The sequence below is a fragment of the Oreochromis aureus genome, linkage group 14 (genome assembly GCF_013358895.1).
Source record: "Oreochromis aureus strain Israel breed Guangdong linkage group 14, ZZ_aureus, whole genome shotgun sequence".
Classification (NCBI taxonomy): domain Eukaryota; kingdom Metazoa; phylum Chordata; class Actinopteri; order Cichliformes; family Cichlidae; genus Oreochromis; species Oreochromis aureus.
Genome location: NC_052955.1, coordinates 34,557,433 through 34,583,896, shown reverse-complemented (window position 1 = coordinate 34,583,896; position 26,464 = coordinate 34,557,433). Strand labels below are relative to the sequence as shown.

The following is a 26,464-nucleotide window of genomic DNA, read 5'->3' as shown; positions in this document are numbered from 1 at the left end:
TTAAGATGAATGCTGGTATTTCCTATTTTCTGTGAGTTTTCTAAAGTAGCAGAACTTGTCATATGACTTCTCTGCACTATATCACATGCCCTTCACTATTTCCTTCTTTATTAGCACTATGGCTTTTCACACGTTCGTGGTGCTCCTTTGTCAGGTAGCCGTGTTTCTGTCTTTCTGTACTGTTGGAGAGGGTCGCTACTCCATTTTCAGGAGGTTTAAAGAAGCGCAGGACACCAAGCAGGGATCTCTGTTTGAGGAGCAATGGTTTACACAGAAATTGGATCACTTCAACGGCGCTGACACAAGAGTGTGGAAGCAGGCAGGTGTAGATGTTGATTTTTATGGACATTTGTTTGATTTGACTGTGTGATCTAATCTCGTGCAATTTGACAAATGTGTCAGTATGCATGCATCTGTCACGAAAGATGGAGCCTTTTTGGCTCATTTTACTGCAACCCCATTGGTGTTTTTATTTGTATTTTTCTACTTTCTGAATGTCTCTCACTTTGTTGTTCTCTATCAGATGTACTTTATAAATGAAGCCTTCTACAGGCCTGGTGGGCCGGTGTTTCTGATGATAGGGGGAGAGGGCCCAGCAAATCCAGCATGGATGGAGCACGGCACTTGGCTCACCTATGCTGAGAAACTGGGAGCGCTTTGCTTGATGCTTGAACATCGCTTCTATGGAAAGAGTCACCCTACAATGTATGTTTATCCCTCTCATTATGCCCTGTTTATGAGAGGAATCTCTGTCTGTGTGGTCATCTATCTTGGCAACTCTGTATCCAACCCTCAGCTTCACTCTGTGTGCAGAGGGTAACACACACATGCACGCTACTTCAGGTTCAGCAGGTTTATGAGAGCATTTGTTGACATGAATGCATTCCTGATATGCTTTTTCTCAAGTTTAACCATCTGCAAACCCTTACCCTTACCCAAACCTAAAGTCTTCTTAACCCTCGGACAGAAGGGCTGCGACTTGTGGTTTATAATTCACAAAAATGGCCCTACACACAGAATATTTTGATCATCATTTTCACTATATAATTTTTTTTTTTTTCTTCCTGTGACAAATTACTCGAACAACTCACTCATGTAGCGTATATGAGTGGCTCTCAAATACCATGTTTAGTGTGAGTTAAAGCTGGCTTATTTTTGGAACAGGAACTCCAGGATTGCCTGCATGTGATAAGGTTAAGGGACATCTGTGAATTGTAGCTATGAGTAAAATAACTGACTTCCTTAAATTTCAGCTCAGCATAAACAAAAATGATCAAATGCAGAAGTTAAGCAGTACTGCACACCAAATATGTTATTACCCCCCCCCAGAAAAAAAAAAAATGTTGTGGGTGCAGAAACTGGTATTAAAAATGTCGGGCTTCCTTTGTTTATGCTCCAGTGAGCTGCGTGCCTTTCAGGTGGCTAACCTCAGTTTGAATCTTTACACAGGAAGTTTCTGCCAGAGCAAGCTGCTCTTAAGCATGGCTAAATCACTTTGCACAGCTCTTTGCAGGTTTTCAGCAACTCTGGCTGTGCACTGTAGGATCATAACAAATTCACATTGAAACCACCAGCTGGTTTTATCAGCACCACTAGATGGCAGCACTGCAATTTACCCGTAGCCCGGCCTGGATGGAACAATGTGGTTTGATACTGAATGCTTCTTTTCTTTTAGGGACCTCAGCACAGATAACCTGCGTTTCCTCAGCAGTCGTCAGGCACTGGCTGACCTAGCACACTTTCGCACCACGATTGCCAAGGCCCGAGGGCTGACTGACAGGAAGTGGGTGGCGTTCGGTGGGTCGTACCCAGGTTCTCTGGCTGCTTGGTTCAGGCTCAAATACCCCCACCTGGTCCATGCCTCTGTGGCCACCAGTGCACCTGTTTATGCCACAGTCAATTTTCCAGGTAAGAAGAGATGTGATGTAACACGTTCAAACAGTGTAACAAAGCCCTAAATAATGTTGTCTAGTTCTGGATTTTATAATGTGCCGAACTCCATTTAAAACAATCTAGGATTTGAACGTGGATATGCTTTCAGGAAACAAAGTGAGATTACCACGTTAAGTTCAAAAATAATTTGTTGTGCTTCTCAGTATTACATTCAGCTTCACATAATGCATGACACATTAAAAACACACTGCAGTATCAACACCCTCACCAAACGCACGAAGCATCAAATCGAACCACTCGACAGATTTTCTAGCTTTGGTCAGTGTCACGGAACTAAAAGGCTCAGACACATCAGAGATGAGGGCTCATTCTCTATCTGTGTCTGTGTTGTATTTGGCCGTCTCCTTTGTTTTTCTCCGGAAGACTGCAGGCTGGAATCAAGGTCAGAGGAGCTTTTGAACATGGATTTAGGCTCTTCCACCCACACATGTGCTGTCTTTAAGATGCTATCGCACACATTCAGTAGACATTCTTTTTGGATTTAGGGACATGTAAGAGACAAAACACCTGGGACCAATGGTGTACATTGTGTACTTGCATCAGCCATCTCTTTTGTCCTGCAGTAAGTTTGTGGTTATCATTTCCCAAAACAGCACAGCAGTAAGTCAGAAACTACCAGTAAGAGGTTGGCTTTCACTTAAGAAGGGGGGGAAAATTCCTGGATTGTGTAATGTGGAGTTTCTCCTCTGAGCTTTTAGACTTTCATAAGCTGTGAAATTCACTCATCATTTCACTTTCAACCTCACTGAAACCCAAATAAACACTCTCAAACATTTAAATGGAACTGGTTCACACGCTGTTTTGAAGATAAATTGGTGCTTTTGCACTGCCTCTAAAATGGTCCTGTATGGTTAACCAAGCCCTTTTTGCTTTTTTTTGTGTGTGTGTGTATTATTGTGGTCTTTTTATAGCAGCCCAGGTTTAAGTGTCCACGCACCCTCTGCCTTTTTTTTTTTTTTTTTTTTTTTTTTTTTTCCCCCCCCCCAGAATACTTGGAGGTTGTTTGGCGTTCGCTGGCCTCAGAGAACACAGAGTGCCCACTGCTGGTGAAAAAGGCTTCGGATGACCTCGTCGAACGCCTGAAAGACCCCAGAACCTATGACAACATCACCAAAGACTTCAAGTAGGTTACATTTGCTCTCTGGAAGAGATCCTTCTGTTTTGTTATTTGCCATGACCAGAGGAGCCCTTAGGTTGAGGCAGGTTATATAAAAGGAGTGTCCAGTTTGCAGCCAATCACAGAGCAAGTCTTCCTGATCAGTTGGACAGACCACAGCAAAGTACACCATGCTCACCACAGCTGGGTGTTAGAAAATCTCCTTTGTCACACACTGAAAAAGCTCAGCTTCCTGAGGAAACAGAGGCTGATCATCATCTTTTGTATACACCTTCTGTGTTGGTTTTCCAGTTGAGCCTGTTGGTAGTGCTTGTATTCCTCCACCACATCAACATGCTGCCCCAGCTTAGACACAGACCGTGCAGCTGACATCCCCTTCCTTCTCTAGTCTGATCTTATTCACATTGAGAACCAGATGATTCTTCCAGGACCACTGATACATCTGACTGCTGGTATTTTGGTAGATGGCGTGACCTGGAGTTGTAGTCAAAGTCTGAGGTTTTGTGTGTGTGTGTGTGTGTGTGTGTGTGTGTGTGTGTGTGTGTGTGTGTGTGTGTGTGTGTGTGTGTGTGTGTGTGTGTGTGGTTCAAGGAGCAGCAAGGGTCATCTTGGGTCAGAGCCTTGTCAACAGCTCCAGAAGTATTGCCTCAGCTATCTGGATGAAGCTGGGGCCCCTGGAGGGTTTCTGTGTGGTTGCGCACAGAAATGTCTCACTGTGTTTCCTTACATCACTTTATCATTGGGTTTATTATTATTACTGTGGCTGTCTAAGATTTCAAGGCTTAATGTTACTTAAAAAGACCTTGAGTAAACAAAAGCACCTCAGCATTTACTTTTATTGGGTCATTTTCTCAGCCCTCTTATTACATTATTTTCTTTTCATTCACTTCCATTATTCTCAGTTACAAACATGAAGTCATTCTTACCCGTGCCATGTGTGCAGCCTCTGATGTTATTTTATAGCCTGTATTTGAGGTTGTTATAGTGACTGTCAGCATGATAAATAAGCAGTGTTGAATGGCGTCTTCAATGGCGTGGGCAGTCTTGCAGAACTAATGCTGTCATGGGGACTTGCGAACACTGCCTATCTTTTTATTTCTGCTTCATGCAGACATGTCCTCATTGCAGGCAGAGGTCACAGGGGTGGTTTGGAGGCTTCCAGCTTTAAAACCGCAAAACATCAGGCAATGCAACGCTTGCGTCACAGCTTGAGCATGGAGGAAGTTTTGGTTCACTGCACACACAAGGGAGTTGGGTCCAATAAAACCAAAAGTGAACACTTAACTATGTGCATCCACAAACGCACCTCAGTAAGGTACAATCACTGCCCCTAATTACGGTCAGCTTGACAGACGGCCCTAATCATTTGCATGGATTGACTTTGAATAAATGAATACTTGATTAAAAGGGAAGTCAGTTCTTTGGATTTACTTCTTGCTGCATAATATAGAAAGTAACACCCAAACACATACTGTTGGCTAGTACTTTACTCTTGTCCCCCCTTTATTTATTTATTTTTTCCTCTGGTTTTTCTAATTTCCTGTCAACCTACTTCTTCATATCCTTCCCTATTCCCATGTTTCTTCTCCTCCAGTTTGTGTTCCAAACTACAGATCCAGACAGACATGGATTCTGCCTATTTCCTGGAGACACTGGCTGGCAACTTCATGGATGTGGTCCAGTACAATGAAGACAACAGGGGGTTTGAGGTGAGGGTAAAGCCAAACTGTATTGGGGGAAAGAGCCAGACATGTGGCTTCTGCAGTGCTTCTTGATATCCTCAGTCCAAAAATGATAATTATTTAATATGTTAGAAGTAGTACAAAAGGAAAACACTTGCTTACAGGAAAATTTCCTATTATTTTGCAGAGGGCACAGCATTTATCCCCTACTGCCCATTTTCTCTAAGCTTTCTCATTGTCATAGATCCACAGATTTGGTCCAGTTAAGAGGAAGTTCTCCCTTTAAGGATGAGGTTGGTAAATGATTGACAGCACAAATAATCGTACACATGCATAAAGATTTACACTAACATGCCGGCAGTTGACTATGCAGGACAGGCACAGATGCATATCTGTAGCTGTTGTTCAGTAAGTAAAAATGGCTTGCATCGTGTTTGGGTGTAGCTGCTCTACAAAATGTGCCCAAGCATGTATTTTTGATACAGTTTGATGTGAAAAGACATCTGATATGGAAAGAATGTTTTAATTAAGACATGATTTATGTGTGCTGACTAAGCACTGAACGGGCTTTGTAGCTATCAGGGGCTGAGTTGAATGCAAGACCGCTATGAGTCAGGGGTGTTACAGGGAGCCCGGGCTGTGTGCTGAAACATGATAAACCCTGCATTGTCTAACAGTGAGAGGCCCGGAGATATTGCCTCGGAGAATTTTTCCAAGGTTGCGTCGGGGACCTGTTGCTTGCTTACTGTGTCTGTGTGTTTATATAAGAAGTGGGGCCTGGCTTGTTGCTCTGCAAAGTGGAGGCCAACAGAGTAGATAACAGTGGATGGTGGGAGGGTTTGACTTGTTTTTAAATAAAAGAAGCAAGTACGGTGGTGTTTGGTGCTGGTGCTTTTATCTGAGATTTGCTTGTATTTTAGTGGAAATATTTCTAGCACAAGATGAAGCCCATAATAATGATAAATGCACAGTAATGTGCAAGAATCTTAGGCCACCCCTGTGTCTTTATATTCTGCTAGGAAAATGGGTCCAATGTGCAAAAATACAGTGTATATAAAACAGTTTTTCCAGTGCAAATCCGCTTCAAAGTCAATATTTGGTGCTTTTTGGCACTTTTATTCTTCAGCACTGTCTGAACTTTCCTCGGCAACTTCTTGTCATTTCTGTAAGATTTCAGGAACAGGATACAAATCCATGCAAGTGTGTGATCAGCATTCTGTTGTGGTACAGCAGTAAACATGTACAGCCTTTTAATAGAAGTCCCTTTGTGCATTATTCTTGTCGGTTACTTCGGTTACTGTACTTTTTCACCTTTTCCTCACTTTTTTTTTTTTTGTAATTTAAAAAAAGAAAAGTGACTTTTTTTCCCTCCCCATCACTTCCCCTCTCTGTCCCCCTGGTGCCTGGAAGAGACGTGAGTCCGGTTACCAATAAGCTGATGTGAAAAAGTAACAAAAGAGCCTTTGGTCTCTCTGGTTTCCTGTCGCCCCAAGCTAAAGAGACGCTTATAAAAGAACTGAGGGGAGCGTCGGGCCACATAGTCCACAGTACTAGCAGACAGGCACAGCCAGCAGCTGCCTTCTCTGACACAAAAGGCAGAGAAAACTACCAGGTTTTAGGTACTGCTGAGGAATTTGGGGAAAGAACTCGGGGTGAGGTGTAACTCAATCAGTAGAGTCACAGCAGTGGTTTTATGCTTAAGGTTGTCAGTGGGGGGCTTTTTAAAATGCAGAAGGACCTTATGTAACGGTACAGCTTGTAGAGCAAGTACAAATAGTTTCTTTTCCTTTTTCTTTTTTTTTCTTGCATAGAATAGGGGATGGTAATCACAGGTCACTTAGGTGTTCATTTTGCACGTAAGCACCACTCTGATCACTGCCACCTGTTTGCTCCTGTAGCCTCCCTCTGGTAAATGGCACATTCAGTGTGTCTCAATGCTTCCATTAGTGCTTTTTGACAGAGCAGTGCTGTCTCGAAATAAACACTCAGCAGCACATGTCTGTGGGGGACAGGACTGCCTCCTGATACCTGCTTTACCATGGGTGCTGAAGATGTGTCCTCCTCCTTTGGCTCAATATCATTTGAGCCCTTCCTTTTTCCTTTCTAGCTAAGATGGTAGCCACTGAGTTCAAAAACTGTAGAGTATTCCAAATTTGACTTTTTACTGCTAAAAAGACACCATCCAGGTTCTGTAGAGCTTTTGATGTAGCTTTACTTGATAATGTGAATATGCTCAGGCACTCAAAATTGCCAGTGTAATTTTAGACGGGCTTATACATGGACATGCACACCCAGAGTGCTGGAAAGCAACCACTCAAAAGCCACAGTGTCTCTGATGATCATAATGGGCACACATGGAGCAGGTCACCACACTTGCCAGAAACTGCATCAACGATGTCCACTAATTGTAGATGGCTAGATTTGTAAGGACAAAGACATGAATGTATTATGCGTGTTTGTCCAAAGAGAACAGGCCACTGAAAATGCAACACAGATATTTTCCTCCACAATTGTGTATCCAGAGTGTAAAACAAACTTATTGGCTATTTCTGCAGCTTGATTTTTATATGCGAAACACTGCACAGCTGCCAAGAGTTAACCCTCATTTGCATAAGATGAAAGGTTTAGTTAACTTTAGCTTTCTTCTTTTGTCAACCTGCTAGTGAGTCTCTCACCGCCTTAAATCCCAGAGTGCCCTGTGAAGGCATTCTTGCATGTTGTTAGAAGATACCTGGGGGCAAACTGTTCCTCACTTCATGCTGCTGGTCTGTGTGCCTATGTATTTTTGCTACTATCACCTTGCAATTAAAACTGAGTGAACTGGGGTTTTACCCATGATTAGAGTTTTAGCCATTGGCTTTTTTTTTTTTTTGTTTTTTTTTGTTTTGTTTTGTTTTTTTTGTTTTTTTGTTTTTTTGGTCCACTGCTCTAAGATTGCAATATCCCAACTATTTGATGGATTGGGTGAAGATAATGTTTGCTCTCTTAAAGGTGGAGTGCATTAGCAACAACAGCCTTTGTTGATTAGTGTGAATTACAGGAACTGATTCACAGGATGGATTTCTTGCCAGCTGGCCTCATCTCAGTGTCACCATCTGGGAACTCTAAAATACCCTGCCCTTGTCCACATATTAAATGAATAAATATTCATGTTATGTTATTGAGGTTCTACAAAATATTTAAAAGGCAATCACACCGCAAGGTCCTTTCAAGAGCTGTTTTGGACCTTCTGGTAATGTCAAAGTCAAAATAATTTCTAATTCAACCTTGGTCATGTCTTTTGTTTTTGGGGGGGGTTAAATGTGTTTGCTTTTCCAAACACAACTTCTCGCTCATCTGTTGTGCCATACCAGCCATACGTTTTAGTGTTTGACAAATGCTGACCAAACTTCATCTACTTAACCATTTGAGAAACGAATAGTTATGTCTATAACTTCTGTTCCCTGAAGGAGAGGAACGAGGTACAACACATAAGTATGGGATATCACGCCCTCGCGTGTCCTGGCTGAAGAAACCTTTATTCACGCCTTTAAGGCAGATGACGTGTGATGACACGTGCACGGCCCCGCCTGCACATATAGCCGCTGTCATCACGGTCATCCCTCAGTTCGATAGCCGCTCTTCACCGAGCCAAACTGCTCAGTGGGGCCACCTTGTGTTGTACCTCGTTCCTCTCCTTCAGGGAACAGAAGTTATAGACATAACTATTCGTTCCCTTTCAGTCGATTCACTCGGTACAACACATAAGTATGGGACATATATACACGCCCCGCAGAGCAGCCACCAAACCGGAATCGGGCCACCACTTCCTTAGTGAGTGGTAGACCCAGCAGAAAGGACAGTATGAGCCACCGAAGGGGCTGTAACGTCCAACCGATAAAACTGCACAAAAGTGTGCGGTGATGCCCAACTAGCTGCCGCTGAAATATCAGCTACAGGCACCCCTTTAAAAGAGCCCATGAGGTTGCCATCCCCTGGTGGAATGAGCTCTCACCCGTGGGGCAAAGCAAGACCTCTGGCACCGTATGCCAGTGAGATAGCTTCTATAATCCAGTGGGACAGCCTCTGTTTGGACAGAGCTCTACCTCTATTTGGATTGGCGAAGCAGACAAACAGCTGGTCACATAAACGCACATTCTGAGTGCGCTCAATGTAGGTGCGTAGCACACGCACTGGACAAAGAGAATGCATCCTCCTCTGCTCCTCAGATGCAAAAGGAGGGGAGCAAAAACTCAGCAACTCAAACTCCATTGAGCTATAAGATGCAGGCATGATCTTGGGAAAATAGGCAGCATTTGGACGCAATACGACCTTGTGGCCATCAGGAGAAAACTGTGTGCAGGCGGGATGCACGGACAGCGCATGAAGGTCACCCACTCGCTTTGCTGAAGCCAAAGCGAGAAGTAATGCAGTCTTATATGAAAGAAATTTCATATCCACAGACTCGATGGGTTCAAACGGGGGGCTACAAGGGCCTCCAGCACCAAAGACAAGTCCCAAGCAGGGACACTGGACTTAAGCACGGGTCTCAGCCGGTGAACCCCTTTCAGAAAACGTATGGCGGGGGATGTGCACCTGGTGTCACCCGTCAAAGCCAATATGACAAGCAGATATAGCTGCTAAATAAACCTTAATTGTCGAAAATGAAAGGCCCTTATCCAGCAGCTCCTGCAGGAATGTCAAAACATCCACAATAGAGCACTGAAATGGGAGAGTGTGGCGGTCCTGGCACCATTGCTCGAAGGCTCGCCATTTGTAAGCGTACAAGCTTCTAGTAGATGAGGCCCTAGCGCTCTGGATTGTCGCTATCACACTGGGTGGCAAACCCTTAGCAATCAAGTTTAGCCTCTCAGCAGGTAAGCATGAAGGCGCCACAGATCTGGGCGCGGATGAAACACTTCTCCTCCCGCCTGAGAGAGGAGATCCCTGCGGAGAGGAAGCTGCCAAGGACTCGCTGCTAGCAGGCTGATTATCTCTGCATACCACGACCTTGTGGGCCACCAAGGGGCCACTAGAATCAGAGAGAGGGAATGCCGACGCACTCTCTCTAGAACTGGAGATATCATTTCCACTGGGGGAAATGCATACAGGAGCACGTCTGGCCATTGGTGCGCTAGCGCGTCCAAGCCCAAGGGTGCATTGTGGTCGATTATGGAGAAGAACAGGGGGCAGTGAGTATTTACCCTGGAAGCAAAAAGATCTATTTGCGCCTTGCCAAATAGATCCCAAATCTGAGCCACTATTAAAGGGTGTAACCTCCATTCTCTCACCAGAGGACCCCCCTGGAGAGAAGGTCCGCCCCAGGTTCAGGTGGCCCGGGACATGGGTGGCTCTCAGAGACAGAAAATGAACACTGCACCATAACAGCAGAGAGCGAGACAGCTTCAACAGGGGAAGAGAGCGTGTTCCTCCTGCCTGTTTATGTAAGACACCACTGTTGAATTGTCCGTCCTGACTAAGACATGCTGGCCCTCCAGGACTGGACGGAAATGCTTTAGAGCTAAGAACACTGCTAACAGCTCTAAGTGGTTGATGTGCAGCTGGCGCTGAGCTGCGGACCAGATCCCCTCACTGATGCACCCTTGCACAGCGCCCCCACCCTCTTAGGGAAGCATCTGTGGACACCACCTTGCGAAACAACACCCTTCCAATCCGAGAGCCCTGATGCAGCAGCCTGGGCTCCCTCCAGGGACGGAGAGCTAGCATGCAAGGCGCGGTTACCGGCAGCCTCCTCCGGAGGTGACGCGATGCACACAGGCGGTGAGAGAGTCCAGCGTTGAAACGCTCTCATTTTTAACAGTCCAAGTGGCACTCGGCGATCATAGATGCCATCATGCCCAACAAGCGTAATATCGTCTGGAAACGCAGTCTGCGTCCCAGCTGAAACTGAGCGAGGCAGCGATGAAACGCGGCCACTCTGTGCTCCGACAAACGCGTCTTGGCGGCTGGAAAGCGAGCATATTTCCAAACCGAGGAAAGAAATCTGCTGACTCGGGATTAGCGAGCTCTTTTGAAAGTTCACAGAGAACCCCAGTGTCTGAATGTGTGACAGAACCAGTGACAGCTGTGTCTCCGCCTGCTCTCTGGAGCAAGCTACAAGAGCCCAGTCGTCTAGGTAGGCTAAGATGCGGATGCCTCTCTCTCTGAGGGGCGCTAGCGCTGCTTGACACATTTCATAAAGGTGCGAGGAGGCGGCGACAGCCCGAACGGCAGCACTAGGTATTCGTGAGGCTCGCCCTCGAATGCAAACCTCAGAAACTTCCTGTGTTTGGTGTATAGCCACATGAAAATAAGCATCTGTTAGATCGATTGTCGCAAAACCAATCTCCGGGCTGACTGCATTCAAGAGCTGTCTGAGTGTTAGCATCTTGAACCTGTACGTGCGTGAATCGTGTTCAAGACTACGCAGGTCGAGGATGGGACGAAGCCCTCCCCCTCTTTTCGGAACAACAAAATAGCGGCTGTACCAACCTTTGTCTGTTGGGGGACCACTCGTATTGCTCTTTTCTGCAATAGCGCCTTTATTTCCTCTCTGAGTATCATGGCCGCCTCGGTGTTGACAGTCGTGTTTACGACTCCTTGGAAACGAGGCGGCTTGACCCGGAACTGCAACCGGTAACCCATGGCAACGGTTCGCAGCACCCACGGAGAGGGGGCGCAAGCGCGCCACTGAGGGAAGCGAGCAGCCAGCCAGCTGACCTGCAGCACCGTCGGCGGGGCGTTGTCGCCCCCCAGTGTGTCTGCAGGGGACTGCATCACCTGCCTGACCCGGCTCATTCTGCCCGCAGGCTGAGCATTTGTGATTGTTTGAGAATAAACAACACTCTTTATTGATTGTAACATGGGAACATGTACATTCATACATTTTGTTGGAGGCACCTTTTCTGGGGCACAACAAAGAAAAACAGCGGGAACACTTGATGTGGTCACCTGAACATTTAACACACCTGAACAGGGAGTTATCTGAGGCATTTTGTGTGCAGGGGTTTTGTGCTTGGGAGACTGTGTTAGGAAAGTGCAGCGCCTTCTGGGGCTGACAACCTGAACAGAACTTAAGCGGCACCTCTTGGGCGGCAACAGAGGGGTAAAAGCAGCGTCTCCTGCTGCTGGACCCCTTCTCCACTCGAAACCACAGCTAGGAGGGCTGAGGCTTCTTCCTCCTGGGCGTCGGGTCCCGCCGCGGGGCCGGTGGGTGGGCCTCTGCTCCAGGCCAACTGGCGTGGAGCTCGGGCCGAGGATGTGCTCTCGCTGGCGGCGCACCCACTTCAGCTGTGGGCGCCGGTCTCTTGCCAGTCGGCAGAGGAGCGGCGGGCCTGTGAGAGCTAGCTGCGGGCTTGGGCTTGGGCTGACGTCTGGGGATGATGTCGCGCAGAGCTTCCGTCTGCTTCTTCCTCAGATCGAATCTAGCCTGAATGGCTTCAAGTGAATGTCCGAATAACCCAGCCGCAGACACTGGTGCGTCCAGATATACAGCTCTGTCCCTATCCGGGACGTCAGAGAGGGTCAGCCACAGGTGCCTCTGCGCCACTACTGTCGAAGCCATCCCTCTGCCCAGGGAGAGCGCTGCACAGCGAGATGCACGGAGGATGTAATCTGTGGCGACTCTGACCTCGTTAAGAAGAGGTGCCAGCGGGCTGTCATCAGGAACCAGCGGGCTGTCATCAGGAACCAGCGATCCGAGCTCCGCCAGGCACATTGCCTGGTACGTCTGGAGCATGGTGACGGAGCTCATGGCGCGAGCAGTGCCGGCCTGAGCCCGATAAATCTTCTCCAGCTGCGAAGCAGAGAATCTGCAGTGCTTGGACGGCAGAGTTGCGGGGCCGCCGACACCATGGTTATGGGACGGGGCCAGATAAGCAGCCAGAGACGGCTCCATAGGGGGTGGGTTAGCTAAGCCAGCCCCTCGGCGCCGCGTCAACTCCATGTACTGTCCATAGCCGGGCACAGTGTGGCGGGTAGACAGAGGTTTGTCCCATGATGCTGTTAGCTCGCAGAAAAAGTCTGGGAACATGGGAAGGCAGTTTTTGGCCGTTGCGGGCTCCGGTGGGAGGAAAAAACCCGCGAACCGCGACGGCTTCCCAGCTGGCGGAGGAGAGGGCCAGTCCACCTGCAGCTTCTCAGCAGCACGGCGAAACAGGGAGAAAAGAGAGGTGTCATCGTGGCCGACCGGCGCAGCAGCGGCGGCACATTGGGCCGACAATGAGCTCTCCTGCTCATCCTCCGACAAACCATGGATGTCCAGGCCGATGTCCAGCACGTCATCGTCTTCCTGGGGGCGCTGGCGGGCTTCAACCCAGGCTGAAGCCCGTCAGCGCTCCTGCATGGTTCCGGCTCGTCATCGGCTAACCCGTCAACATATTCCATGTGGTCAGCCCAGCTAATTGCGGGGACATCGACCGGAAAATCCTCGTCTTCGGACTCGGACGAAGCCGGGCTCAGACTCGAAAGGAAAGGGTCATGCCGTGCGACAGCCGGCGTCCCAGCACTTTTTCCACAAACGTCACCCGTCTTTCCAGGGTCGGCGCGGAGCTGGCGACAAAACGCACAGGCTTCGGGCTCCGTCAGCGCTCTCCTAGCGTGGGCGATCCCCAGGCAGACAGGGCAGGCATCGTGCTGGTCGCTGTCGTGCAAACAGAAACCACATCCCTGAGGACAGGGGCGAACAGAAGATTTCTGCTTTGCTCGCTTCGGTTTGGAGTCCATTCCAAAACGCAAAGCGAAACGCTGCACAGGAAAAACTTGAAATTAGCGCTCCGCGGGCAGCCTACACACCAACTGGGCGGTGGAGGCTAACACCAACAGGGGCAGTTAAGCTAAGTTCAAGTCGGCAGACAACGGAGCTAACTAGCAGCAGCTAGCTAGCCCAACTCAGCAGAGGTGTTCTCAGCGAGGTGAAGAGCGTAAGAACTGAGGGATGACCGTGATGACAGCGGCTATATGTGCAGGCGGGGCCGTGCACGTGTCATCACACGTCATCTGCCTTAAAGGCGTGAATAAAGGTTTCTTCAGCCAGGACACGCGAGGGCGTGATATCCCATACTTATGTGTTGTACCGAGTGAATCGACTGAAAGGGAACTGCCACTTTCTGTTGGGACCACCTTTTAGGATGGGGATTAAGGATTTATTATTCACATCCAGTTATACACTCTGTATTGTAGGAGCTTAAATTTGGTCTTGCAGCTAGTTGTGACCATATTAGGGTATTCTCTTTCTGTGATATCATATAAAGCCAAGGGTGAGGGGAAAAAAAACAAACAAACAAAAAAAACCCAGAAACTAAAGCCTAAAGTTATGGCTCAGAGATTATTTCCACATCCATTTTCAGATGTGTGGCCTTGAGTGGTGCGGTATGGTGACAGTCCTAACAACAGCGCCACTGTCCCTCCCTGTATTTGTGCAAACACTGATTTATTTGAAACTTTGGTCAAAGGTATAATAACCCAAAATAGCCGCTCTGAAAAATTAAAATGATATAAGAGCACATCTTTCCATCAACAGAATGGAGAAAACAGTGTTTCTATGCCATCCTAACCATCTACTTTTCCTTGTGGTGTGCTGTGATATGTCATTAAAGGGTCTTACTGGTACCAACATCACCATCAAGGTGCTGTGTAGTGTGATGACTGACAGCTCACTGGGAGACCCCTACGCCAGATACGCAGCTGTGGCCCGTCTCATGATGGAGACCTTCTCTATGAAATGCCTGGACACTAGCTTCAGCAAATACGTCAGCGACATGACTAACACATCCTGGGATGGACCGGCTGCAGGGGCAGGTGGGTGTGGATGCGTCTTCCTTGGAAGTGGTATTTGGTTTGGTCATTTTATTTAGTTTTAGCCTGTGGTCCTTATGAAACAGATATTTCTGTACCTTGCAATTTTAGGCTCTCTTTTGTTGTTTTGCTAGTGGAGTAGTTTATTTTTGTTGTTGCACTTAAGGGAAACTGTCACGTCTCATCGTGACTTTCCACTGTCATCCAACAATAATTCAGGAGCACTGCAGTAGCCTCAGGAAATGTAATAGAACAGTCACAGGCTTGTTCTGGCATGTGGTTACTGTGCTGATGGAAGGATTTGAACAACCAAAATAAAAGAAGAAAAGCTAATTCGGGAGTATTGCTTAACTTTACTACTAAATAAATCCTGGCATAACATCCCCAAATAATGCTGCTTTTTCTAAACTAAGTTTTCACGAGGGCTTAAAGTTCCAATATTGTATCCACTTTTTAAAGTTAAATTAAGTCCGACATGTGCCCCAGAATATATCTTTCCAGTTCCAGCCAAAAGTGTTATACGAGTCATTCCTTTTGCCGTGGCTGTGTATGCCGTCACGCTTCCTGTTTTTTGTAGGTTTATATGCCAACGCAAACGGAACACACATGAGCTGCTAGATCTGAATTCAGGAGCTCAGTTCTTTTCTACCTGGAGGTGGTGCTTTTACCTGTGCTGAATCACAACTGGCTGCAAACCACAATGGCTCATTCAGAGACACTTCCTGTTCCGCAGAGAAAAGAAATATTGGGTTAATCTATTCCATTTGTCGGTCTAGGGACACACTGGAGATGTGTTTAAAAACAGGAAAGTGAATTTGGCATAACGGCATCCCCTTTAACACCCATGGTTTATACTGCACATAATATAGAAGAAGAAATGCACACATGACGTTGGGCTCACATATATAACAACTTTGTAGTCAAAATGACATTTTTATCCAGGGTCACTTGTTTCTGTTGTGAGCTCAGACTTCATTAGTGAGAGGGCTGTGGTGGAGGGGTGGGGTGGAGTGGGGTCACGGGAACAGGATGTGGTCTCTTTGAAAAGCCTTTGGGATGCGCTTGCATAACCTTCCCTGCCCACCTCTTTGTCTTGGGGCTCCAGTCAAGTTGTTTCCTGTATTTATTATGGCTGAATAACTGAAAATGAATACTTTTTTTATCAAGGTGATTTTAAGATGATTATTAGAAATGCTAGCTCTAATAACATAGTGTGTATAATGCTAACAAGGAAATGAACATGCTGTTCATGGGTACATTTTTGTGTATGTCTTGACAGGGAGACAGTGGGTCTACCAGACCTGTGCTGAATTTGGATTCTACCAGAGCACTGATTCACCCAACCAGCCATTCGCTGGCTTCCCTCTTGTGTGAGTACACCAAACATGGCCAGTAAACCTCACATACTTAATTGCATATTCAGTTGTCATTCTTATTGTTTGTTTGTTTTTTTTCTTTTTCTTCCCATCCAGATATTTTCTGAAACAGTGTACAAACTTTTACAACATCAGTGCTGAGCAGGTGGCGGAGGCTGTCACGCAGAGCAATGAGTATTACGGCGCTTACGACATCCGCTCAAGCAGAATTGTGTTCCCCAATGGCTCCATTGACCCCTGGCATGCCTTGGGGATCACCCAGGACATCTCAGCTGACCTACCTGCGATTTTCATCAAAGGTGAACAAAAATTATGCATAATGAATTTTTATGTTAAGTTTATGTTTTACACTCTGGATACACATTTGTGGGGAAAATGTCTGTTTCAAATCATGAGATCAGCATATCTCCAAATAATCCCTGATAACCAAAAGGTCGGGCTGCACACTACTCTAAACATCCCTATTATCCCTTTTTTTTGTTGTTGTTGTGTTTTTTTTGGTTGGTTGGTTGGTTTTGTTTTTGTTTTTGTTAAATGATGTCAGTGAGAGCGGTGGTCCTTGATATGTTCATCTCAGGTATACATCTCTGGCTGTGAACACAGAAGCCACAACCACCTGCTGTTTAGATCTTCTGTTTGTGAGGGACAGGCAGTCAGAGGTTGGCTCAAAGGAACAGCAGGCCCCACATAAGATAAAGATTTCTTTAAACTGTGAGTCACTGAAAGCAGAGTTTAACAATATAACAGTGAAGCTGGAAGTGAGGTCCCCTTTAAGTAAATGCCTTACAAACTGTACATCAGATTGCACTGACTTTTTTTTGTTTTGTTTTGTTTCTTTTAACAAGTCCACACTGAGACTGAACTATGTTTGTGGTTGCTTTACATTACATAAGCCAAACAGCTAATTCAGAGTAGAACAATGCTTTACTTGTTCAGCTCTAATTTTATTTGCTGGTTAATTGTGCTTGGAACTCTTGTTTCCATCTATATTTTTTATTTTTTGTCTCTCTTGCATGCCTTATCCACTTTCTTTGTTTTTTTCTTTCTTCGATCCAGGAACATCTCACTGCGCCAACATGTACCCAGCCAGGAGTGACGATCCCCCACAGCTGACCCTGGCCCGTGACCACATCTTCTTACTTCTGCAGCAGTGGCTGAAGCAATGACTGAGCTAAATAAGCCAGCAGTGGCTTTGCAACTGAAGCGTAATACTTCAGGTCACTGAGAGTGGGAGAAGAGTGCTTAGCTTCCTGCCAAATTTCTGGTTGATTTGAAATTCTATTTTGCACAAGAATCTTTAGGTCCAAGTTCAAGTTTTGAGCTCATAAATAAAGTTTTCTTTTTTTTTTTAAAATTATTTCTTGTATTTGCGGGTACTTTGTTTCAAAAATGGAATCTTGCAGAATTAGAACAGTTTTTCTTAGTGAGTTTATAATGTCAGGTTTAACTCTCCTAGGCATATATTTGATTTCTTAGGTTTAGTCATAGGTAGCCTGGATAATTGCTGTAGTTAATCAATTTTCGTGTGGAAAAGCTGTTTGCTTTTGGAGGCAGCACTCGCTAAATCTGGACAAAATGCTTTTGGCACTGAGAAACTTCAGCTTCCCCAGAAGCCTTTAAAACATTAATGAAGCTTTCAAAACCAAGGTTAGCGACCTTTCACTTCAACAGAAGAATGAGAGTCCTGTTTAAACGGGCAGCAGTGAACCTGCAAAACCTTTCAACTGGGAATTTGACGAGAAATGGCTCCACTTCATGTCTTTGTGTTTTTGTGTTCCACAAACATGCACACATCTGGTTTTGTTCAGCAAAAGTTTAGTTGTGTTTGATAAGAGTGTATAAAACCCAGCAGGAGAAGCGTGATTATCATCTCTAGTTTGGCCCAGAGAGAGGTGCACTGGAAACATTTGAGGCTTCAAGTTGCACAATGGGGTTGGGTGGCAGTGTTATGTTTTTTGCCTTTGAAGTAGATGGGTTTAGCTTAAAAATCAGTATCAGGAGAGACCTAGGAAGACACGATTGTAGTGCACAGCTGTGGGTTCACTGACCTTCTCAGAATTCTCCCAACTCAGACAAAATGACCCACTTTGCCTAACAATGATAACAGTCCCATCTCTGCATCTGGACATGGAGGACCCTCCCCATTCCAAACACACACTCAGCAAAAGCTGTAGATCAGAACGCAGCCCCACTGTGGGTGTCCCATGTTGTATTTTTACAGCCTTGATCTAGTTATTTACTCGAGGCTGGGAAAGGAACTTATTAAACCCAAGGTTCAACCTAAAAAATATACAAGTGAATTATAAGGTTATGTGACAGATCACTGTCCAGTGTGTCGAGGTAAACATTTATGATGTCTTTAGCAGTAATTACTCACACACTCCCTTGTAATCCCCTGTAATTCAAACCTCCAGTAACCTACTCCTAATCCTCACTTTGGCAGTAGCGGGGATGTAATTGAAACTCAGTGTGTTTAAGTGTGTGTGAGACACTTTCCAGCTGCACTTTCTACCCATCAGATAGAAAAATTTTCTCATATGGGCATATATTTTTCAAATTCTCTGTGAAATGTAGTTTGTATAAATATAACTGGAAAAGACTAAGCAATAGTTAGTCTTAGAAATATTTAGGGACACTTTGAAAGGGTCTCCGTAGTAATTTGACAATTTTTGATGATGTTGATATTCATCAGGGTAAAGTGTAGGCTCTCCGTAATTTCTCATTTCATATGACAAAACATAACTATTTTTGCACGTTTCATACTGCTTTTAAACATTCCCACACTTCCTGTTGTTGTGTCAAGTTGGATGGCCAAGCCATCACCGGAAGTAGCTTCACGAAGCTAATCATTATCTAATCTGCTTTTGCTTATCGGAGAAATGTGAGCTACAACTTTGCTAAATTATGAGGATAAATCTCATTTTAAATTATGGGAGTTTAAAAACGACAATCTTTAGGGTTTTTTCTGACCTTTACTTTGAAAGTGTAGCGGACGCACATCCGTGTTTGACGCAGACACGGATGTCTGTTTTGTGGTCGGCTGCTCGGTCGGAAGGCGGGGTTCACAGTAGGATAAATTCCTGTTTGAAACTGCGGTGGAGTCACTAGTAGGTGTAACTTTCTCCAGAGTAAGATCTCTCTTCGTGGACTTTGCGGGTTAACTACTTGAGTTGTCGTTTGAACGGCAGTGAAAAAGCGGACTAATACTGGCTGCAATTTCACCTGCGGGACAAGTCTAATCGAAGCCCCTCGGGTTAGGTAAGGACTAGCGTTTTTCTTTTCTTTTCTTTAACGTAATTTATTTTTAAGAGTCAACACACGTAGCTATTTTAATTGGCATTGCATCTAATTTAAAGAAATAAAATAAGAAAATATGCCCGCACCCTAGCGCAGAAATATTTTGTCGGTTTTTAACGTTTACCAGTTTTCAACAGATTTTTTATTTTTTTTCCCAAAGAACCATATGGAAGTTAATTGTAGTTCTGCATAATTGTAGTTCACGTGACCTGTTTTGTATTGTTTTTGTTGTTTTTCTTAAAGCACTTTAAAACTGGACTGGTAGTTGTTTAAATGTTTGACGGGTGGGGGTCAACTCTATTGCACAAATTAATAAGTTAATGTTCACGCTTCCTGCTATTTCCTCACCTGATACAGTTGCGGAATATTGTGGTTGAGTGCTGATTTAGAGTGCGTCAGACTTCTGAATACGATGTTTTGTAAAAGGACTCTGGTTGATCATTTGAAAACTGCATGTTAAATCCATTTCCGTGTTTTCTCAGCAATAGTATTATTATTATTATTTTTAACAGCACGCCCCCGTTGGTGAATAAACGTGGCAGCTATACAACTTGCCCTAATTTATGTTCACACTGCAAATACAGCCCCTCTTCAGTAAGTCCCCACCAAGAATTGAGTCTGGCTCTTGTGGCCATTTTTAGGCTGAAGCATTTTCCCCAAAATGGTCTTAAATCTTATTTTGAGCTCAAATTAAAAGGAACGAAGGGTGCAGTTCAAGTGTTCTGGCTATGGATAGCTTGTGATGTTTAGACGCAGTGAGTAAGAGTTAGTCAGACCTTGCAACACTGATTGAATGATTTTGCTGCTTTAAGAGGGAGTAAAGGTATATGTGTTTATTCATGAGTCACAACCATCTATTATAGACGTGGTTTAAAAAATGCATGCAGTGGTAGATGACTTCTTCAAATAAAATGAATGTCATCCTAATTGCCTCTCCTAATGTTTATGTAGGTGTTGCAAGTATCAAAATGGAGCACATGTCCTTATTGTGCCTCTGTGCATTGGTGGCCTTGTGCAGCCATAAGGGGGTGCTGTCCCAAGCACCATCTTACGGTGAAAGGGGCTCTGATCTCGGCATCCAGGTGTTTCAGCAAGTAGTTCATGCCAAGCCCCTGGAAAATGTGGTGCTCTCGCCTCATGGGGTGGCTTCAATCCTTGGCATGCTGTTATCTGGAGCCCACGGGGAAACGAGGAAGCAAATCCTTAATGCTCTCCGTTACAAGAAAAATGGTAAGAAATATTTCAGGCTATAGATGTTGTCGGAGTCCTACAGTTTTAAGCCTAACATATAAAAACCTTGGGTGGTGTTGAGGAACAGTTAAAAGTTTACGTGGTTTGCACAGGTCCTTACAAGATGTTGAAGAAGCTGCATAAGAACTTGACAGGCAAAGCCAACCAGGACATTGTGCTGATCGCAAATGCTATGTTCAGCCAGAAGGGTTTCCCCATGCAGGAGGCGTTTGTGACTTCCAACAAAGAGAACTTCCAGTGTCAGAGCAGGAACCTGGACTTCAGCAACCCTGATGCAGCAGCCGATGAAGTCAATGAGTGGGTCAACAATAAAACCAAAGGTAACAGTGGCTGTCAATTATAGCTGTATACAGAAACTAAACTTCCATCTTTGAATGCAGTTGAATCTGAGTGTAGGCATTCCTTCCCTAAAGTGGGTGCAGAAGGACTGGTTTTACCTAAGGAAGGGGAGACTTTTGCGTCCATGTTTTGGACTTCTTGTATACTTGGCTACAAGGCTTATTGTCACCTTCAAGATCATTTTCCTTTTTTGCATCAACACATTCAAAATACTGCAGGACTGTTATTCAGCCCGTGTTCTAAAATGTCTGACTTGTTAATGCACTCAATTTTCTGCTGTATTGATTGGTTGCCCCTACATGGTGCTACAGTTTTACCTTCTCTGTCTCAAAATGGATAAAAAAGACATGATGTGTGGGTTTTTAAATCAAACCTTGCTGATGGAATAATGCTCCTATGTTGCATATTTATCCAGGTCACATCCCCAGCTTGATCAAAGCAGACATGCTGAATCCTGCTCTGACCCGTCTGGTCGTTGTCAACTCCATCTACTTCAAAGGCTTGTGGAAGTCTCGCTTCCAGCCTGAGAACACCAAGATGAGGACCTTCACCCGGGGCGATGGAACCGATACTAAAGTGCTAATGATGTCCCAGTTATCAATCTTTAACATAGGTGAGCGGTGATGTGAGACAAAAAATTTAAATGTGTCTAAAAGAGCAGTCAGTGTTTTAGATAAATCATGATGCTAAAAAAAAGGCCATATTATTCTACATTACTATCAGTCTATATTGCTTTCCACTGCAAAGCAACCTTTAGATACATTTTGGCAATAATTAGAAAGCTCTTCTGCCACATGGCTACAGACTAGTAAAACTGAACTGGCTACTGTGAATGCTTGTGCTACAAAGTCTCTCTTGGCTTATCAACCATTACATTACTGCGGTGTGGGGTTTACAGAAGTTCAGTTTTGTCAGCACCATATATTTGTTCTATGTTACTAACGTAGCTGTACATGATTTGAGAGTTCAGAATAATTCCTGTTTTTTATACTGGATCTTGGTGCAGCTCTTCAGTTTATCCATTGTTGGAAACGAGCTGGTGTCCCTCCTCTCACTGCCCTTTTTAGCAAGCCTTCTTGTGATTGGCAGAAGAAAGCTCACCCACTGGTGAGTGGGGCTTCTGTGCTCACAGCTGGCACGGTGTATTTTAAAGGACCAAATCTGGTGCATTTGCCCTCATCATGCAGTCAAGAATAGGAAAAAAGCTGGGAAATGGTATATTTAGAGCAGCGTGAACTTTTGCCTTGTCAATTTTTACATACTATGTCCTACTTATATTACACCTTGTTGACCTTGTTTAATAGGAAAACCACTGCACCAGTGTCAGTTATTTGTCACAGAAAATAATGAAAAGCATAACTAGTCCTCTTCAACATAACATTGGGTTGGTTTACTTTTCTTTCAGTACCTGATGCTTCTCTGAACTTCTTTACTTTGTACAGCCTTCATTGATAATAGACCTCATCTGCCATCATCTACTGCCAAATTATTGCACTCCAGCTGCAGTCACTGCCAGTTTATGGTTCATATGCGAGTTTGTGTTGAGTTGGGTTTTTTTGTTTTGTTTTTTAAGGACTTGGACATGCCACTTCTGTAGGATATTATTTAGTCCTGTGTGAAATGAAATGATACACCAGTCAGAGGTCTATATTTAGGTGACTTGTCAGAGTTGTGCTGGCCCGCGAGTGCTGTGGACAGACGCTCTTACAGTGGTGGACTTGAACTAAGGCCATGTTAAGCTGCAAGTTACAGATATCTGACTTTCTTCAGCGTCCTAAAGTGTTTTGAGTTTAGTGTTGATAGTCTGTTGCTTGGATTATTGTCTTCAAGCTAGCAGATGGGTCCTAAAGAGAACAGTAGAATGTAGTGGCCCTGGTACAGTTGTTTCATGGCTATGATGGCATTTACACTTACTTGGCAATCTGACTTTGTAATAGGTAGGTTGGTGTAATATGCATAAACAGCCTGAAAATGGGAGGGAGTCTTCATACCTCTGGTGTGGTACTGCTCTTATGTTGTGTGCTTTGATTCAGCTCCACATTTGCTGTTCTTGTACATCATTCTAGGGTATCTACTTGCACGAAAAGGTGTTACTTAAAAGCTATAAAGTGCTGCCTCAAACTTTAAGCAATGTTAAGATAAGATAAGATAAGATAAGATAACTCTTTATTGTCATTGCACAGTCATACATAGTACACTAGTACAATGAAATTGGAAAACTGTCCTACGTCGGCAACAACCAACCATGTAACACAACACAACATGACACGATACGACACATCACAACGCAACACAAACAACACAACACAGTATAATAACTTAGTTAAAAAGAAGAAGAAGAAGAAGTGTATTTGTATTACTGTTATTATTGCACATTAATTATTATTGCACCTTGTTATAAATATAAATATTATTATTATTATTACTGTTTTTACCGTTGTTAACGGTAAGTCCAGGTAGGTAGTTAATGACATATTTGAATTGAGTGAAATGCTGAAAGCTGCAAAAACTGTACCATGCATATGTCTTATGCTATAGCCCCTTATTAGCTGATTTAACACAGTATTCTTACAGTTGGTGTTCTGCATGGGTCTTTTCTGAGAGAGTATGTTTGTTCTCAGGAAGCCGGGGATTTTCTGCTTCCAGACTAAATAGAAAGTGATAACAATCACTGATTACCATTGTGGTTAAACAAAAACATTTACCCACACAAATTCAGAGTTGTTCACTGGAAAGTCCTGGCAAAATCTGCAGTTTGGCAAGACTTTGAAAAAATAATTTTTTCCTATTAAAATAAATATTACATTGTAAAGTTTATGTAAGAAAGAACTGGAGAAAAATGACAAGTGTAACCATGCGATGAAACCTGTTTTTGTCATTCTTCTTTTTCTTTTTTTTTTTTACACCTCAAACACTTCAAAATGCATTCTGTTTTATTAATGTCTTTGCCTTGAAATAACCTTACTTGATTGATCCCACAAGGGAAATTAAAGCAGCAGTTCAAAGTACATACACACACACATGCTGTAGTACTTAACTACAAACATCAAGTACTATAGCACCATACTGAAGGCCTCATAATGTGAGGTAATACAAAGTTATACATGCAACAGTAATTAAGTAAAATGATAGCTTGATGTTTTTCTTGATCTTCATTTTCTTAATTCCCCCATAAAACATCTTGAAAACCTTAACTTTCTTCCTTCTGGACCATTCAGTATAAAAGGGTGAGCTTTGACTGACATTTATAATTTTCTGTGGGAGAGCAGAATTCATGTTTCTGTTAATCGTGATGATTAGTGGTGACTGTCTTACAGATAGTTTAACTTAGAACTCAGTAGTTCAGGGGAAAGTTTTGAGGGTCATCAAGGTGTGCTGTGCTAAAAGGGCGATTACAGATGTGTGTGGTGTTCAGTACCTGTAGTGTTTACTTGTCTTTTAGATTTTATTTGTATTTGACCATTGTATTCATGGTAAACTTCATTATTATGAAAATGGTGATGGCTGGTGCAGGGTTGGTAGAAAGATAATCTGGAGGGGATGGAATTCTGTTTTGCAGCATTAGCACCATTCTAACTTCAGATTTTTGTATTCTGCTAGGCCTAGCCTCCACACCTCAGGGTCTCAAATACAAGGTAATTGAGCTTCCTTATCATGGCAACACCATCAGCATGCTAATCGTTCTCCCGTCTGAAGAGGACACCCCTCTGTCTCGTGTCATTCCTCACATCAGCACAGCCACAGTGCAGAGCTGGACCAAACTGATGCACATGAGGAAAGTCCGTCTGCTCATCCCAAAGTAAGGCACAAACGCACATAAATATAATGTCCCTTCAAATTTAATACATGGTGACATTGTCTGATACGTTGTTCTCAGGTTTATGGCTGATGCAGAGGTGGATTTGAAGGATCCACTTTCAGCTCTGGGAATCACGAACATTTTCAGTGAGGACAAAGCTGACTTCAGACACCTCAGTGAGTGAAAGCAGAGTCACTGCAAACCAGACGCTGACGCATGTTCTCTTGCACCACCACAGTATTTATCCAGTCTATTTAGATATGAGCAGAGCCTGGAAGCATGAATGGATTGTTGGCTGTTTACAGAGAGTCACTGATGGCCAGTAAGGAGCTTGAATCGTAGTTGGCTGTTCACTGTGAAACACTGAATCACTGCTCCTCTTGTCTAGCCATTCATCATCTTATTGAAAGTTTGGAATGAGAAGAGATGGGGATGAAGAGCTCTAGTGCCACCCTGTGGTTTAATTGGCCAAGAGTTTGTAGGATTTTCCCTAGGAAAGTACCCCATCAGCTTTCCAGCAGATGGGGATGCTCTATTGCCATCATGTGATGTAGCTTACAAAGGACTATAACATACTTTCATATTTATGCAGTCTATGTTGCATGTGGCAGGTCTGATTCATACTGAGAAAGCAAAGATGATTGTGTATTGTTGGTTCCTCAGGTTCGGAGCCTGTGTATGTATCCAAGGCACTCCAGAAAGCCAAAATAATCGTGAATGAAGATGGAACAAAAGCAGCAGCAGCCACTAGTAAGCATTTGTTCAGTAAGCCTCGACTTTGACATAAAGTTTCTCCCATGTTTTAACAATGTTCTGTTTTTGTTTTTGTTTTCGGGGGGTTTTTTGTGCTTTTTTTTTTTTTTTTAGCTGCTATTTTGTTGGCCCGTTCCTCCCCACCCTGGGTTACAGTGGACAGACCTTTTATGTTCCTCATCAGACATAACCCGACAGGTACAGATTTTCTTCCATTTCCACCTTAAAATGCTGAAAAATGTTTGATTGTAAAGCACGGCACCATGACGAGTTCTCCTTGCGTCTGTCTCCAGGTACCATCCTCTTCATGGGCCAGATCAACGAGCCTTGAGCGCAGCCCCGTCATCAGCCATAGCATCATTTACCACAGCAGGATATGCTTATACACTGCCATGTATCAGAATACAAAATAAACATAAACACACTCTTACATATACAGAACACACTTTGCTAAACATGTTTGTACAATGTGGATATATGATGTGATTTGTTTTAAATGTTGCTTTTTATGCTACTTATTTTCTGTATTGCATAACATGCTGTATAAAATGTATTTTGCTGACTAAATTTTCCAACTGTTTTAATTTTTTTTGTATACTTTTTTTTTTTTTTTTTTTGAATTGATGACATTTTTAAAAGACTTTGAATGTCAGTTGTGTATTTTCTCTTCTCTGGAGTAGGATAATCAGTTTATTTATCATGTCAGTGTTTCCGTTTCGTGTTGTAACTCCAGTCTGTATTATGTTTCACTCCTAAGTTACAGCAATATTGATGCTGTTGGAACGATTTTGCTCAATTTGTAAGTTTGCCAAAATAAATAAAGATTCTCTAATTTCTGGTCAGTTCAGTTAAGTTTATTTTAATGGAGAGAGACATATCAAATAAAAATCCAAAAACACTTTGTATAAAAGTTATACATTTATTTGGATGTTATTGAGTGAAATAAGTATTTGATCTCCAAGCAAAACATCACTTAGTAATTGGTGGAGAAACTCTTGTTGGTGTGCACAACACTTTCCTGTAGTTGGTTACCAGGTTTGCACACATCTCATGAGGGATTTTGGCCCGCTCCTCTTTACAGAAACTCTAAATTCTTTAGGTTCCTTAGCTGCTGCTTAGCAAC

The 26,464-nt window shown here is 43.9% G+C and overlaps 2 protein-coding genes across 2 annotated transcripts; both read left to right on the top strand.

Annotated features, from left to right (window-relative positions):
• Positions 1-87: 87 nt before the first annotated feature.
• Positions 88-17,259, top strand: prss16 (serine protease 16). The gene is made up of 9 exons (XM_031735485.2): positions 88-319; positions 524-705; positions 1,676-1,908; positions 2,941-3,076; positions 4,665-4,779; positions 14,328-14,529; positions 15,806-15,896; positions 15,999-16,201; positions 16,959-17,259. Exons 1-9 carry the CDS (start codon positions 119-121, stop codon positions 17,066-17,068), a joined length of 1,473 nt encoding a protein of 490 aa, XP_031591345.1. The 5' UTR covers positions 88-118; the 3' UTR covers positions 17,069-17,259.
• A 1,663-nt stretch (positions 17,260-18,922) lies between these two features.
• Positions 18,923-26,188, top strand: serpine2 (serpin peptidase inhibitor, clade E (nexin, plasminogen activator inhibitor type 1), member 2). Its single transcript, XM_031735481.2, has 9 exons — positions 18,923-19,160; positions 20,151-20,429; positions 20,543-20,770; positions 21,205-21,402; positions 24,390-24,588; positions 24,667-24,764; positions 25,252-25,338; positions 25,456-25,539; positions 25,635-26,188. The coding sequence occupies exons 2-9, from the start codon at positions 20,168-20,170 to the stop codon at positions 25,670-25,672; spliced, it is 1,194 nt and encodes a 397-aa protein (XP_031591341.1). The 5' UTR covers positions 18,923-19,160; positions 20,151-20,167; the 3' UTR covers positions 25,673-26,188.
• Positions 26,189-26,464: the final 276 nt, after the last annotated feature.

Bases quoted from the DNA above. Each gene is read 5' to 3' on its own strand.
- prss16 (XM_031735485.2), top strand. From the start codon at position 119: ATGGCTTTTCACACGTTCGTGGTGCTCCTTTGTCAGGTAGCCGTGTTT. The intron at 706-1,675 runs GTATGTTTATCC...CTTTTCTTTTAG, and splicing joins GGAAAGAGTCACCCTACAAT to GGACCTCAGCACAGATAACC. The intron at 14,530-15,805 runs GTGGGTGTGGAT...ATGTCTTGACAG, and splicing joins TGGACCGGCTGCAGGGGCAG to GGAGACAGTGGGTCTACCAG.
- serpine2 (XM_031735481.2), top strand. From the start codon at position 20,168: ATGGAGCACATGTCCTTATTGTGCCTCTGTGCATTGGTGGCCTTGTGC. The intron at 24,765-25,251 runs GTGAGTGAAAGC...TTGGTTCCTCAG, and splicing joins AGCTGACTTCAGACACCTCA to GTTCGGAGCCTGTGTATGTA. The intron at 25,339-25,455 runs GTAAGCATTTGT...TTTTTTTTTTAG, and splicing joins AAAAGCAGCAGCAGCCACTA to CTGCTATTTTGTTGGCCCGT.